The following is a 17,094-nucleotide window of genomic DNA, read 5'->3' on the forward strand; positions in this document are numbered from 1 at the left end:
TAATGAAATACATCTCTTTTTCCACTTTAAGTAGTTCACAGATGTTTCATTTAAAAAGAAAAGCTGAAAAAAATTAATAGATGGAAATGGATTGATGTTGTAGCTTGCTGAAGTTTCACTGTTATTTAAATAATGTTAACCTTTGTTGGCTTTAAAACTAACTTTTCTTTTGAATTATTTGGTTGATAATCATTAGAATCATGTTGATAAATACTGTCTTCTCACTGAAATTCATACTAGCAAATAAAGAAGCTGTATCTAACTCTTGTTTAATTGATTCTTCAACACAGTTCCTTAGGCACATTTTTTGTCTGACAAAAAAAAACCCAAACAGTAGGGAATGCATTATCCTTTTATTAGGCCTTCTCTCTCTGTCATCTCTTACATCATGCTACGCTCATGGAAACTGTAATCTAAGGTAAAACAGTGACATGGTTTGAATCTCTGCTCCAGCATACCTCCTCCTCTCCTCCTCCGTTTTTCCACTAACCTCAATGTTTGCACAGATGTTCTCCGCGCAACTTCTCCTCTCTCACAACAATAACTCTCACAACTCCTACCAGGTTCCCCTTCTCAAATATGTTATCGCAGAGGTACAGATAATTGGCCTGACCTTGGTGCAAAGCAGGGTCTGGCTCAGAACCAGGGGAGCTTCGAGAAGCTTCTCACAGGGGCCACTGGTGTAGCCCCCTCCCCTGCTACCAAAAAATGTCCACCACTCATTCAAACCAGGACATTCCCCTCCTCACCTCTGTGAATCACGTAATTAAGAAATTACATTAAAGCCCACATTCACTACACAAGACAATACAACATCAACACACTAACAAGAAACTAACTAAACAAAAAAAACTTCCCCCCACTGAAATAAAAATAACATTATAACAAGACCAAGTCACAATACACAATATCCACCCCTCGTCCCTCCAACACACAAAAAAAAACCCTTCCCCACAGCTGTTACAGAAATTCCAAAGATCATTAGTCCAGTGGATTTTAGTCATGTTTTGCCTGTTACCACTCCTAATTCCTATCCTTACTAGCTCACCTTCCTCTGCCCCACATTGGGCACCAAAAAGGACTGTCACAGTTTGAGTTCAGAGGGCAACTGAGCACCACACAACTGCTCACTCTCCCCTTCCCCCACAGCCCTGGGAAGGGGAAAACAAGCAAAGATGCCACTCACTTGCCCCTTCCCCCCAGCACTGGGAAGGAGGAAAGCAAAAGACATAGGAAACTGAGATAAGGACAGGGAGGGATGATATCCATTATTGGCACAGGCAATAGACAGGCTCATTAAGGGGAGCAAAAAAGGACATAAAATTTAATACAGACACTAACAACCACAACACTTAACAGACAGAATAGGACCGTGAGAAGCACTGCAACATCTTGAAAACACCTTCCCCCATCCCTCCCTTCCTCCCTGGCGCAGCTTTGCTCCCAGTATCTCTACCTCCTTGGTAGATGTAGCACATGGGGCAGAGAATGGGGGGGTGAAGTCAGTCCTGACGCTTCTTCCACATCAGGGGGTGGTGTGGAACTTATGGAAATCCGGCCCTGTTCTAGCGCAGTCCCCCTCTCATAGGATACAGTCCTCCACAAACTAACTCTGACATGAGTCACTCCCACAGGTGTGTGGGTCACCCCTGCGTGTTGTAATCCTCCCAGCTCTGAACTACAAAGTGGGGCCTTCTTCCCATGGCATCCTGGCCTTCTTCAGGCACAGTCACCTGAGTTGGCACTGGGCCCCCTGCGGGCCATAAATCGGTATGTGCTCCACCACAGACCTCCATGGGCCGCAGCGGGGGGTGGCCCAGACATCTCACTATGGGATACAGAAGGTCTCTGCTCTGGTACATCTCCCCCACTTCCTCCTCCATTCTTCCACTGTGTTTGCACAGATGTTCTCCTCACAACTCCCACAACTCCTACCAGGTTCCCCTTCTTAAACACATTACCACAGAGGTGCAGCTACCTGGCCCAGCCTTGGTCAGAGGTGGGTCCAACTTGGAGCCAGGAAGCTTTGAGGCACTTCTCACAGGGTCCCACTGGTGTAGCCACCTCTCCCACTACCAAAACCCCCCGCCACTCACTCAAACCAGGACACATAGTGAAACAGCTTTTCAAAATCATTTCAGTTAATTGCATAAAGTAATGTTAACCCACTGTACAAATTTTTTACATAAAAAGGGTTATCTCTTCTTATAGAACGAAACAAAACCTCCCAAAGCTATCAAAACAGTTCAAGTCAGTGTTACTGCAGTCAGTAATTCCTAAAAGTGTCAAATGCAAATGAGAAGCTTTTTAATATAAACAATTCTAACAGTACAATGGGTTTAGGTTTTATAACTACTACTAAATTTCATATTTACTTGTTATGAAAGCCTTACATAAGAGTAACTAATGAATACACAGTCTACAGAATAGATCCAAAGACATGAAATAAATATCTTTTAAGTCTTTTGTCACGATTTTCAGAAGACAGAAATGACAATTGGAACTGTTTCTGATACCAGACACATGTGATCTACAATTCAGCATAATTTAGTGTTACATTTTGTTATGCTAAAATCATAAGCACATCTTTCATTGATCAAGACAGTGTTATGACATAAAATTGTTTAAATACACTTCATTCAGGAACTTCAATCTGCAAACGGTAACTGCAAATACTAGACTCAAAGCTATATTTTCCACTAAGTGATCTGATTGAATGATCCAGGAAAGCAGAGTAAAGAGAACATTCTGTGCACCTCAAATATAAAAAAGTATTTCCTAATTGACCTCCTGTATTAACACAAATAAATTTTAGATCAAGCTACATACCAAGGTTCTTTTCTAGCCATTGATGTCCTTCTATCAGTTGGTCAATTAAAGAAAAATAATGAGGGGAGGCTTCATCAGGCATGACCCATCCTCCTGTTACTATTTCAAATTGTCCATCTTTTATTAACCTGAAAAATATATAAATTGTGTTCAGAATCTTGCATATAAAAATACACTATCAAAAATCAATTTTGGAATGCCCAACAGGCATTTACCAGGGACACAATGCCAAAATCTGAATTCCTTGTTCAACTTCCACCACTGGACTACATTTCAGTCAAACAGGGAAAGAATAGATGAACAGTGAAATTTTTAACATCTCTGTGCAATGAATACTACCAGTTCTACTGCATGTGCCATAATATTTCTTTTTTTTTCAATTGGGAAGAAAGCTATTTCCTGCATAATTACAAAAATAAAAGTGTATGTGCCACAGTATGAAGGTCAATTGAGCAAGGTGCCTAGACGTTCCACATTTCAAGCACTACTATTTCCCCATCTTTGATCTACTGGGTTTTTTTATTGCTTTAGAGAGCTGAAAGAGCTTCAAAGTTTATTGTATTTATAAAGGCTTCAGATCATCTCACTCATTAAAATGCCTTCTTGAAACGGATCACAGGATGATCCACTCTCCCAATTAAGATGTCAATGAACATAATGATCATGCTTCCAGCATCAAGTGTTCCCTACAGTTAAAAAAATTTAACTTCAGTGCTTATATTGTATGCTAGCATATATATGTTTAAGGAATTCAAGAAAGAAATAGAGTAAAATTATCAAAACTTAGTCACATTATAGATAATACCCATAACAGTAATGAAAAACATACAGCAAAAATAATCTCCACTGCAGCTTCTGTAAGTCTTATAGCAGTTTAACCAATACTTTATTCTGCTGAAGAAAGGACACAGTTCCCTAGTGATTATCACTTACTGTTTACTGTGTTCCAAGGGATCTCTTTTAATCTCAGAAAATAACAGCTGTTCTATAATACTCATGCATTGTATATAAGTTTTTTAATAAATAGTTTTCTATATAATTTCCAGCATTATCCAACCTTTGCAGCTGTGAGGCTCTTGTAGCCTTAACTCATACTGCAACCTGTGCATCCTGAAGGGGGTCATGAGAAAGGCATCACAGAGATGAGCTAAGAACTGTTGCATCCTGTCTCAAAGCAAAACAAAAAAACCCACAACAAAACAAATCCCTTCTTTGAAAACTCCAAACTAGATCCTTACTTCAGGTTTATCTAAGCAGCACACTTTCTTGTCTTAGTGTCTAGGCAAATATTTTACTTCTGTAAAAAGTTTTGACTTGTGATTTTAAAAGGAACTAATACGAGCAAGAGCATAAAGTATATACTACTTTACCATTTAAGCAGCTACATATTTATAAAAATAGGTGTATTTAAAACCAAAAAATCTCATAATTGTTAACTGAAGAGAAAATTAATAAGCTAATAAGAAATGCTATTTTTATTCCATTGCCAATACTTCAACGTGACTTGAAATAAAGGTTATGATCAGAATTCCATTACAACTTGAATGACATCTTCATGGAAACTTTTAATCAATTTTTTCAGCAACTCAGTAATTTAGCTTCACTTCTCTAAATGGATTTTCATTTTGTAACTGGAAAAAGAACAAACCAAGCCAAAAAAAAAAAAAAAAAAAAGAACTTGAGTAGTCAATTATTCTAGCAATTCTGCATTCAAATATAATCTCAAGATTATAATGTACTCAAACAGACAGTCTCAGAACGTGCCACATGGAAGATAAGAAATAGTTCAGTGTTCAAACCTTTTAACAGCATCCTTTTTTTGGCTATCTATTCCATCCCACCATTTTGAAAAGTAAGAAATCTCAGACCATATAAATTTCCTTCGGTTGTCTTCTTGCAGTTTTATAACCATGTTATTTAAGATATGCTGTGTCTGATCTCTGAAGTAATCTTCAAAAGTCTTCAGCCAACCTAAGAAAAAGAAAATATTCAATTTAAGTTGCTTTCAACAGTCTTAAAGACCTGCATTCTTCACCCTCCCTATAAAACATTAGGTGAATCGTTTTCTTAAAAAGGTGAACTTTATATGCTGTGGACAGTTTGAAATGATAAACTCTACAGCTGTTTCTTTTTACAAAGCTTAGATGTTTTACTTTCTTAACATATGGAATATTAGGCTTTCTACTTTCATCAACAGAAACAGATTTTTTAAATGGTGATTTTTTTTTTTTTTTAATTTAAGCACAAGTGGTTGAAAAATAAAATTAACATATCTGCAAATTGATCTTCCTTGAAAAATTCCATTAGGTTTCTTTATCTCTCACATCAGGAGGACTGTAGCATCTACTAACAGATCATCTTCCCAGCCCAAACCTTATTCCCAAAGCACATATCCTCAACAGCCCCTAATCCTTCCCTCAATAACTTATACCCTCTTCCAAGACATGAAGCACTCCACCACCCTTTTTTATGTAAAACAACTGAACAAAAATCCTTACTAGCAGCATCTTACACCTACAGCTTGAGGAGAAAATTAAAAGCCACTAATGGTATACCACAGACCTTGAAAAGAAATGTAAAGAAATGGGGGCAAACAAAGCAGCAGTAAGCCCTGCAACACATTCAGCTTCATTTATGAATGAGGGGTTTGTTAGCAATGATTGAGAAAAGAAACATGATGTACCTGCATGCCTCATTAGAAAAGATACCAGTGAGAGAGACTAAAGGGAAAAAACAACTTTAATCACATATGCAGACCTCACAGTGCAGAGCCTTCTATGAAATTCTTTAACCTCTTCCTAAAACCCTGCATAAAGAAAGTACGTGCACCTTCCTTCACAGAACCTGGAAGGGATATGTTCTTTCTCAAACTAGAACTTGAAAAAAGAAGCAGGTAAGCTTGTCTACTTAATACACAAGTGGCATATTCTTACTCTTCATACCAGTTCCTGTCACGTATGACCATTTTAATTCAAGTGCTGCCAAAACAGACCCAGCAGTTGAGTTTAAAGAAGTATTATATACAACAGAGCAACTAGTGAAGACTGCAAGTGATGTTACAAATTGGTCCTATAGCACGCATCCACATTTTAAGAGTTTGTGAAAGCTTCCATACAATGTGAGGATTGTGCTCCAGACAAATAGGATGCTAGTAATTCCACTCTGATTTACCAGTTCTGTTGTTCTGCAGAGGCACTGCCATTCTAGCACAATGCCAGTCTACTTACAAGAAGATATAGGATTAGGCTGTTCAGGAATGAGGTAATATTGTTTCAAGGCAGTTATACAAAATTTTACCATTAAAAAAATAATTTTTAAGTCTACTTAAAAAAACACTTTATTATTGAATAGAGCCTGAAGATTGACTCAGAAAGACTATATTATACTTTATTTTAAGGATGGAAAATAAATTACCTTCATCTTATGTAGAACTGCAGAGCTGATGTAATTTGACAATATGCATATTCTTTTCCAGTTCACATCAAATTGTTAATTGTATTTCAAATAAAGAATCTTGTAATTAGGAATAACCGGTAGACATGCACACTCTTACTTTGGTTGCACTGCTTACAGGTTGAAGTCTCACTTTGTAAAGGTCAAATTTTAATAAAGTATTCAGAAACAAAATACCACAGATGTAAAAAAAATCCCTTTTTTACTTTGCAAATGAGAAAATAAAACTATAATACTCCAGAGGAAATGTGCTGGCTCATTATCTTTTTGGGTTTTTTTAAACAGATATTTAGCATCTAGAAGCATCATCACATCCAATATAAGTTTCTGCACAGACAGAACACTAGGGTCTAATCTAATCTGTTTTAAAGGGGAAAAATACATTTTGTCAAGACAGTTAATATGAAGGCTTAAAATGTAAACAGAGTTTCTTGAGAGGCGTGGAAACAGCTTAATACAAAGAAGTTGACAGTAATTTATTATTACATGACAGTTCTGTGAAGATTAAGAAAAGCAATGAATAAGATAAATTTATTTTCTTTTTGCACTGTTTTTAATCAACATTTGTTGTAATCTCTGCCTATTTTAGTAGGGTTTTTTTTTTAAATGGAAGCTTTCACTCAAAGAATTAAGATCACATAATCAATTATTCTTTTCCAATGCTCATTTACTTTTCCACAAATCAAAAATACTTTACTGATACTTACATGAAAAGATCCACATGTAGCAGACTATATATTTAGAGCTTTTTATCTGGAATTTCTTCTGCATGAGACAATATCATGCTAGCACAAAATTAACAGAGGATCAACTAAAACCATCCTATGTTTTTCGTGTTCTATTTCAGCATATTTTTATATTGCAGCAATAAAAGCAAACTTACACTGAATTAGTCTCTTAAACATTCTTTAAAAACCAACCTAAAGAAGCACAGAACTAAATGACAAAGCAGCATAAGAATACACTATGATGAAGGTAGGAAGAACATTGTTATGATTAGAGGTTGGGTGGTTTTTTTAATATATCCAGTTTATTAAGCTATAGAGGAAGGGTATAACACAGTTAACACACTGAGCTTAACAAACTTCAGAAAGCCCTAGGAAATATTTAGAAGTATCCACAGAACTAGTTACAAGCCACCAGAAAGTCCTCTGACATTTAATTACCATGCATCTGGCATGTTGCTCTTAAATTTTTTTATTTCCGAATAGAATAGAATATTTTCAGTTGGAACGGACCTACAACAATCATCCAGTCCAGCTTCCTGACCAGTTAAGGGCTGACCAAAAGTTAAAAGTATCTTATGAAGGGCATTATTCAGATGCCTTAAACATTGACCGGTGTGGCACATCAACCATCTCTCCAGGAAGCCTGTTCCAGTGTCTGACCACCCTCTCAGTAAAGAAATGTTTCCTAGAGTCCAGATTGAGCCTCCACACACACATCACATCACTGGATCCCAGGGAGAGGAGATTAGCACCTCCCTCTCTACTTTCCCTCCTCAGGAAGCTGCAGAGAGCAGTGAGGTTGCCCCTCAGCCTCCTTTTCTCCAAACTAAACAAGCCCAAAGTCCTCAGACATGTTCGCACAGTACATGCCTTTCAGTCTTTCCACCAGATTTCTGGCCCTCCTCCAGATGGATTCAAGGACCTTCACATCCTTAAATTGTGGGGTACAGAACTGTACACAGCACCCAAGGTGAGACTGCACCAATGTTGAATACAGAGGGATAATCACCTTTCTGGACCAGCTGGCTACACTGTGTTTGATGCACCCCAGGATGCAGAGGTTTGACCTTCTGGTTGCCAGGGCACATGGCTGATTGATGCTGTCAACCAGCACCCCCAGATCCCTGTCTTCAGGGCTGCTCTCCAGCCACTCCTCTCCCAATTTATACTTGTGTTAACTCTGTCATTGGTGCAAAATCTGGCATTTGCTCTTGTTAAATTTCATGCCATTGACAGCTCAACGCCATGACTTACAGAGATTGTCCAATTTTGCACAAAGCCATAAAGATTAAAAAATTATCAAAACCTGAACAGAACAATGAATAAATTAATTTACAGTTGCTAGTATAAATCTACTACTAAAGACTACCATATTAATTATATTTTCCATCTCGGTCCCTAATATCATGTAAGAATCTGGCACAACTCAAGTTCATTCTAGTGCTTACCAACAAACTAAGAATTTGTTCCCAAGCTGAAAAAGGCTTACCATTGTATTTAAAACAAGAAACTTTCAATAGAAATACAATTTACACATGCACAAAGTATAATCGTTAAAAAAGCTGCAATTACCAATACTAAATATACTACTGTCAGCAAATTAACACTTGTTGGTTTAAATCTACATAAGGACCTTAGTCAATATAAAAATATGAACAAGAGAAAAAATAGTATCTTTAATGTCATTATGCTAATCTTGATTTAATAAGTATTCAGGATGTTGCCTGCTACTTTCATTTTCTGCTAGCACGTATAATATCCATAGAGGGTACACACTGTTAAGCTGCTTGCCCTTTGATCACCTCACTCATCTTTGTCCTCAAAAAGTGTGGAAACTTGATTTCCTTCCATCCCACTGAGATTCATCATCATCATGCAGTTGTCCATTTTTTCACCCTTTTCTCAGCAAACTAAGAATCATGTCCGAATGTTAATGCAATCCCTTGCTATGTAAAAAATCCTGAAGCATTTCAGTAACGGATTTACCACTATTCCTGTCTATGTTTTCCAGTCCAATTCCCTTCTTGAAGGTCTATCAGCTCCTTCCACTAGAGAAAAGTATTCTTAAGACACAGTTGTAGAAATACTGGCAAAGTTTCAGGACAAAATCAGAACAGAAGTTGACAAATCATTACTAGCAAGCGTATTTCACCACACTTACATGTATCTGCAAGGCTGTTGGGATTTTTTTTGACATTTGTATTTCATCTTTTGGTTTAAAATGGACTGTTGAATGAAAACAAACAAACAAAAAATTCCCTTTTTAATCGCTTACTACAAGTCACCTTCCAATGTTTAAGAGAAAATATATCCTTAAAAAAATTTCTAGTTTGTCACAAAACTTGTTTTAATGAAGAGGCAGATCTAGTGAATGTCTGGAATACTATCCAGTGTTGAAGGCAGTTTGCCCCTTTTTGAAGGCAGTTTGCATCTCTGATTTACTTTACAGTAGATCATAATTTATTTCACTGAGTCTAAACTCCACACATTAATGCTGCTTCTTGCAACCTAAGAAATTTGAGTAATTATTAATTTTACCACATAGTTAAATAAAACCATTGACTTTCAGCTAGCATTTACAGCTTTCCAGAAAATAAAAGCAATTTCCTTGCAACAAAATTAGTGGAACTTCAGTTCTTGGATTTTTAAAAAAGTACACCTGAGTTACTAAAATACTTACATAATTTTTTTTACAATTATGCTTAATTCTCCGCTAACTAGTTCCTGGAAGAAGACACAATTAACTGTTTTGATAGCTCAGAAAGTAAAACAAATCGTAAGCTGAAAGAAAATGTTTTAGTTCTTAATTATATCCATGTTCCACATAATGTGATGCTGCAACAGTTTAAAACAATTAAAAAAAAATTAATGGACATGTAGACCTTATCAGTGCTTTGGAGAACTTAAGCATGGTGTATGTGTTTAACTGATCATACACATGCACACAATACTGACAATAATGCAAATACTAGAAATAAATCCAAAAGCTAAGTTTTAACTTACATTTTAGTAAGTATGATTACACATGGAAATAATTTAGCATTAGCTACTTCATAGCTTCAGCAATAAAAAAATCCCTTAAGGTACAGAATATACACAAATTTTTAATTGAAAAACCTTGCACCATCATTCTGTGATGTCAAAACTAAATAGAGCAAATATACAAGTAAATATTTTCACATGTCTGACATAAAACTTCAGTGATAATTTCACCAAAAAGAAGTATCTTTTAAAAAAAGTTGAATGTTCATTAGTCAAGGCAGTGAAAGAAAAACTGAAGAAACATTATGTCTCAGGTAAGGCTATTTAAAATTAAAAGTGGTCTAAGATTGCTTTTCCTTTTTCTATTTGCCACAGGAGAAACCAGAATAAGACAGAGTGCTAACTGGAACATTCCTGTGTTGAAGCATTTATTCTGATTCAGAAGATGAGCCCCTTGTTCACCAAAAATATTCTCTGAAATAAAGTTACTTGGGTAGAAGCAGAGACACTGATATTAAAAAGGTACCACAGTGTATTTGCTTTTCCAATGACATACTTTAAACTTGTAAAATGTCTCTGCTCAATGGACCACAAGAATCATTTATCACATTTAATTTCATAAGCATAGCTAAAAACTCAAATGATTACACATTTCATTAAAAGTGAAGTCTGTCATGAACCATGAGGTACTTCAGAAATTTTAAGTAGACTTCTTTTGTGTTAGGCTTATGAAATGCAAGGTCTATTTCTGCTTGTACAAATCAAATCTAAAATGGAAAGAAAATTTCTACTGGTAAGAACTAAAAGTGTGATCTCTGTAACAGTACTGCCAATTTTGAATGGAACTTCCCTGATTTTTTTTTTTGTTTTTTCCCCAGACGAAGGAAAAGGAAAAGACTGTCTGCCTAGAAATTTCCTACCACTTCATATGCAACCACAGAAATACTGAAAAGTAAGCCAGGAATAAAATTCAGATTTCTGTAATTCAGCATGTCAAGAAAACTTGTGAGCTACCCAGTTTCCCATTCTATTCCTGGAGCTCATCTTCCTCTGAAACCAAAAAATTAGGTGTTCACTATCCAATGTATATTTTACACTCTTTACATAGCCTTCATTTTTCTTTTTTCAGAAAAGACTCTACACTGTTGCTGTTTACAAAAAGCAAAACAAGTTCTAGACAGTGGTGACTGATGGTTTTTTTAATCTTCCTAATAAAATACAACATGAACATGGTAATCAGTGAACTTTCAATTTGCAGTCTGAAACTTTTAAAGCTTTCAGATGTCATTCAACCAGCATTTTTTCTTTTCCGCTTCAGCTTTATACTAACCTGTTTCTTGTATTTTGGTGGGTCAGACAACAGTCTAAATAACCTGTGTTCCAAACATGTCAGGAAAACTAAGTAGTCACCTGAAAACCATATCCAGATATGATTAACAGAAAACCAATGTGAAACGCCATGGTGTGTTAAAAGCATAAAATTTTTATGCTTAAGTTTTCTTTTGTCTTAATACTGCAGTTAACTTTATAGAGCTATATGGACTTCCTCCTGAGAAATGGAGACAGTCTTAAATAATAAAAAGAGTTTAATGCGAGTGGCTAGTAAGGTGAAGTTACCAATGTTATAGCTAATTAATTAAGTGTTAAAAGGTAGTATTTAGACCTGACATACCTGCACATACACTTTCAAATACATTTTTACTTAGATAGAAGCTGGGGGTGGGGGGGCAGAGTGGGGCAGAGGAAGGAGGGAAAATCTATTTTAGTCTTGTTTAATTCCACTTAAGTGTTGCTTGTACTAGATCTGTAACAACCACATTCAGCAAATAAAATACTCTGATTTGGTACACACATATATTACAAAGCTCACGTTTCAATTTTTCAGTAATTTAATGAGGAGATGTTACCAGAATTACCACTGCCAAGAGAGCAATAAATGCTAGGGGTGTCTGTCAACTCCTTGGGTCATTTCTGAACATCATCTTTCAAGCCTAGTTGTGCTGGTTGACAATACTGTGGTCCCTGAGCAAGGTTCTCCCCTCTGGAGTTTCCCTTTCTAATCCACTTCAGGCAGTCACATGAAACTGCTGTTGAAGGACATGAGAGCTAACACAAGGGCTTTGCCAGCACAGCAGGTTATATGATCACTCATTAATCTGCTCTAGAAAGAAATGCCACCCATCTGAGATGGCTATAACCTCACACAACACAGCTATCTGCAAACTGAACATCTCCCCATGGCTTGAGATTACTCTGCACTGGGCAAGTCCCCCACAGATCAGACATGTTACTGAGATGCTCCAATCATCAACTGTCAAAAACTACCTGACACTGAACAAAAGTGTCATGGTGACCCATTCTCATACCCAATTTACCAATAACAAGTAAGTACATTAGCTACTGAAGGGTAAGCATGGAGACCCCAAGTTTGTAGGTCCTGGTTGAACTCACACGGAAGCAATTAACCCAGATTTAGCAGAATTTAGCAACAGAAAGTGTTTCAGAGCATCAGCACCTAAGTTATCACCCAAAACAGAATCTGGAACCTAAGACCAGTGCCTTCCCTATGAATTCTGTTTCAAGTCAGTTTCTTTGCCTTTGAGCTACAGATTCTCACTAGCAAAACTGTTTATGTGAATACTTAAAGAGAAAGTAGCCTCAGATAAGAAAACATAATATGTAATGAGATTTTAAAGGTTCTGAAGATAATGTAGTTATATGTTTACTGACCCCATTTCTTGGTAAATATTTTTCACATACATTGCTACACTACAGGTTCATTATACCTTAAGCTTTTTTGCCAGAAGGTATTTTCTTTGCACCATGCCTTTTAGTCCTCTGTGAGAGAGGAATAATGTGACCATTAGTGATACAAGAGATTTCAGTTTCCTATTACAGGTAATTTTTCCTTCTTTCAAGTGCTTATTTATATGCAGTTTCATACTGCAGACAATTCTACAGAAATGTCGTTACCGAAAGCAGTACAAAGTCAGGAGATTTCTTTGATAACACTCTTTGTAAAAGCGAACAATAATCAGTCTCACACAATCACCTTTGGTGATGGAACAGTTTAAATTTATCAGGATAATCTTAGTTTAATTCTACTTGGTATCAACTGAGGAGCCTGAACAAGCTGGGAGATACTTTTATTGTATGCACAAGGTGATGCATATTTCTTGATTTTAGTTGCTTCTGGTGGAAGGACAGATATAATTTTACAGTAAGGGCATGAAGAAGTTGGGTATTAAGGAGAACAACTGTAGAAACCAAAGCTAGACACCGGTAAGAAAGTCAGCTGTCAAAGGTTAATAACAACATCATTAAGACTTCAGGCAAATCCTTGGGAATAATCTATCCAGGAAAAAAGTTGCAAAGATGACAGACTGTTTTCACAACTTCAAAGAATTCTTCAAACCTTATTATTGAAGGGGCAGCCACATAGAGGACTTCTTTCAAGACAGTTGGAAGAACAATGACGTTACTAGTTATTTATAGAATGAGATCCTCCAAGGAAGATATCTGAATGCTAGTAAAAATCCATCTCTGAAGCGAAGTTTGTTATGGCCCATACCCCTGTGTTTGTAGAGGGCAAAACTGAACCACATGAAACTTCACTAAATGAAGCTCTCAAATGCACCCACCAAGACACATCATTTCAATGTAAAATTAAGGAATAGACAGACACATCACAAACATACTTCCTAGGTAAGTTGAAAATTCTTACTGGGAAAACACAGGAAATTCCATGATTGGTAACACAGAAAGTTAAACAAGAAAAGGTGTTGGTGAGGCTACCTCTGTTGCAGAACAGTTTCTATGCTTTATCTGTCTGAGAAGTTTAATAACTCTGGTGACTCAAAAACTTCTTTTGAAGGGGGTGGGAAGGTGAGGGGGTTTTGACTGAGGGATTTTTGTTTGATTTTTTTTTGGTGGTGTTGTTTATTCGGGGCTTCTGGTTTTTTTATTTGGTTTGTGGTTGGGGGGGTGTTTGTTTCCATTTTTTTATTTGTTTTTTTTGGGTGGTTTTGTTGGTTTTTTGCTGTTTGAGTTTTTTAAACACAGACCAAGAACTGAAACCTGAGAGAGAAATATGACACATACAGCATTCTCTAGACCTCGAGAAAACCCTTGTTATCCTCTGACCTTCCAGAAGAAGGTATAATATTTCAAGTGTCATGGCAAATATACAGTGAAGCTCAAGGCATTCCTTACCAAGTAAGTCTGGTAACTTGCCACCCTAATTTGCAGGCTAATAAAAAATGTGTCCATGCTCCCAATAATTCCACTATTTTTGGGACCCTTCTCATAGGAGCAATACAGAGCTATCAGTCTGCTAGCCACAAAAGACACATCTAAAAATCTGAAGGCTCTAATGAATCCTCCTCCAGCATAACCTGATATTGATAGCTCTTGCTATTGGCCAGATGAGCCAACAACAGCCTCATGACCATATGCCCTGCTTGGCATACAGTGATGGAGAATGTAATTTGTAGTGACTGATGTTAATATCTACCAAAATAATCTTGATCCGAAAAGATGTCCAGTGCCTTCAATACTCAAATTCCTTAGAATACAAATGCTCAGTGGGCTACTTCTGGTAAGCAGAACTGGGCTACAGGATGAACCAAATAGTAGATTAAGGCACCCAAGATCGAAAGGTGTTGTGAAAGTCTACCACAGCTGATTATAAAAGGCAAGACAGGAATCTAGATGTGAAGAAAATAGAAGGCCAGAGGTCAGAAAGCTAAAGGTTAGCTCCAAAGAGTCCTTCGGAATGACTACAGAAACCGGTCAATTCTGCATAGAGTACCGACAGGACAGGACAGGCACCATGGAGGAAATCAGTCTAATATATTCTATTTTGGAAGGCAGTTACAGAAGGAATGTACATAATTTAAAACAAAACAAAACAAAAACCAAACCAAAACAGATAAAACCAAAATTACTAGAACCTGTAGAAAAACAACCTGCAGGGGGGGAAAAAAAAATTTAAAAAATCAGTGACAGGACACTGAGCCCCTACCAAATCTCATGACTTGAATGGACACCAGCAAAGTTATCTGCAAAGTCTTCTCAGCTTCCTGCAAGACATTACCCTGCAGTTCCCAAGCCTTGTGTTTCTGCAGACCTACCTCTGCCTGCACTGTGCAAGGGGTGTTTGTTCAATCCAGCTAAAATCACCTCAGGACAGATGTGACCCTAAGCAACTGGCATCTAGCAGGATACCAACCAGCCTCCCCCAATTCAGAAATGATCCTACTAGCTCCAGCAGAAAGAAGGGAGAAGGGTAAACTCCATACCCCTTTCTAATAAGAACCAAGGAGAATTAGAAGGTTGGCACATTCCTTTAAGATGGTTTCAGACTAATTAGATGACTGTACGAAGTGTGGCTTCCTTCTAGGAAAATTTTCAGGAGAACAACCAGAAAGGAATTGAATGGACACAGGTTTAAAGACAGCCCTACAAAAAGGCAGATCAAAGTTCATACCATGATTATTTTCTCTGAATATTTTTACTATAACCATACCATGTTATCGTGGCTGTCATAACTGAACAATACAGTCCCTTCAAATTCCAGTGTTCATTTTCTTTGAAAATGCAAGATACATGTGAGAAGTCACACATTCAAACTATTGTATCTTAATTCACTCAGATCCACAGCACTTCAAGCAACAAATTAAATTGTTAGAGATACACAGTAGTAAAGTTTAAAATCATTAAAATTGTGTCTTTCCACAGTAACAAGCAGGTTCACCAGCTTCTCATGGTCAGTGTACATGTACCAGGAGTGTATCACACACTATAATTCACTGCTTTTGGTGTATTTTATAGTCATTTCACAATAAACTAACACTTTTCCATTTTATTTATTACACACTAGACATCCACTTGGGATGAAGAAGTGAAATTACGTAAGCATACCTAGGTTACAGTTTAAATCCAGACTTTATATTATCCCACTGCAGGTTGGGGGCAGGAGTGTGCACAAAATAGTAAAGGAAGTGTTACAGTCAAAAACCTCAGATTTGCCATTGTCACATCTTCCAAAAAGCAAATCTCTTTAGCACAGGCTGAGGGTTAATTATCTACGACAGTCCAAAAAGTCAAAATAAGAACAGGACATATTTAATGCAGCAATGAATAAACTGACTGGGGTCAGAATTTACCAGCAGGATGAAAACAGAAAACCTGTATTACATTCCAATATCAACAATTAAGTTCTACTCCAGTTAATAAATAAGTACATGTACAACTTTCATCATAACAGTTGTCACTTGAAGTCAATGGCATTTGGATTATACATCAGATTAACTGCCTTGCCAATGCTTAAATCTAAAATATTAAATTGCTTCAAAATATTAATATGCTTCAAAAAACCCATATCTTAACAGAAATGAGAATATACTTCTTAATTCAAAAGCCTCTAGATACCCAAATCAATACAGTTCAGGTATTACCTGGGTCATTATGTGAGTGAGGCACAACAAAAACTTGAAGTGGTTCACTGTTCCATTCATTTTCATTGTATGTGATATCAAATCCTTGTTTCCACACGCCACCATCTGGATTATCGAAAGGAAGAATGTCATAGACATCTAACATCTAAAAAAGAGTAAAAGGAATATAAAACATGAATTCATGAAAACATTTCTGCTATTAAAAACCAAAGCTGTTTTCATCAAAATGGATCAGCTTGTTAATTACACAGGGAGAGATGAAGTGTCAAATGAGTAGAAAATTTACAAATGAGAGCAAGTTTCTAGTCACAATAGGACACCCAAGACACAGCTGAGAGGAAAAGAAGTATTTGGCAGGTCCTGTTCTGAGGAAACTGAAATTGATTAGATAAACAGTAGGAATAAGAGCCTTAAGTCACAAAAATTATGACAGCTCACAATGGCATTGGGGCAGGAAGGTGGTGAGAGGAATACAGAATAGCACAATACGCTAAACAGGGGAATGCAGAAGATGAAGAGGACAAACTGAGCAAACAGTAAAAAGGGATGACAACATCAGAGAGAGGCAAAAGTCAAACTCACAAAAGGGAACTGAAAGAAACTATCACAGAAAAAATGTTCAGAAGTATAGCCAATTGTTGTAA

The 17,094-nt window shown here is 36.8% G+C and overlaps 1 protein-coding gene across 1 annotated transcript in view; it reads right to left on the reverse strand.

The window, feature by feature from the left end:
- MAN2A1 (mannosidase alpha class 2A member 1) overlaps positions 1 to 17,094 on the reverse strand; it is a 140,944-nt gene that overhangs the window by 96,744 nt on the left and 27,106 nt on the right. The window contains exons 3-5 of the mRNA XM_074931879.1: positions 16,451 to 16,595; positions 4,629 to 4,800; positions 2,830 to 2,957 (exon numbers count right to left, since the gene is read on the reverse strand). Coding sequence (XP_074787980.1) covers positions 2,830 to 2,957; positions 4,629 to 4,800; positions 16,451 to 16,595 — 445 coding nt within the window. The remainder of the gene's footprint in view (positions 1 to 2,829; positions 2,958 to 4,628; positions 4,801 to 16,450; positions 16,596 to 17,094) is intronic.

This window comes from Athene noctua, chromosome Z (assembly GCF_965140245.1).
Source record: "Athene noctua chromosome Z, bAthNoc1.hap1.1, whole genome shotgun sequence".
In the NCBI taxonomy this organism is placed as follows: Eukaryota; Metazoa; Chordata; class Aves; order Strigiformes; family Strigidae; genus Athene; species Athene noctua.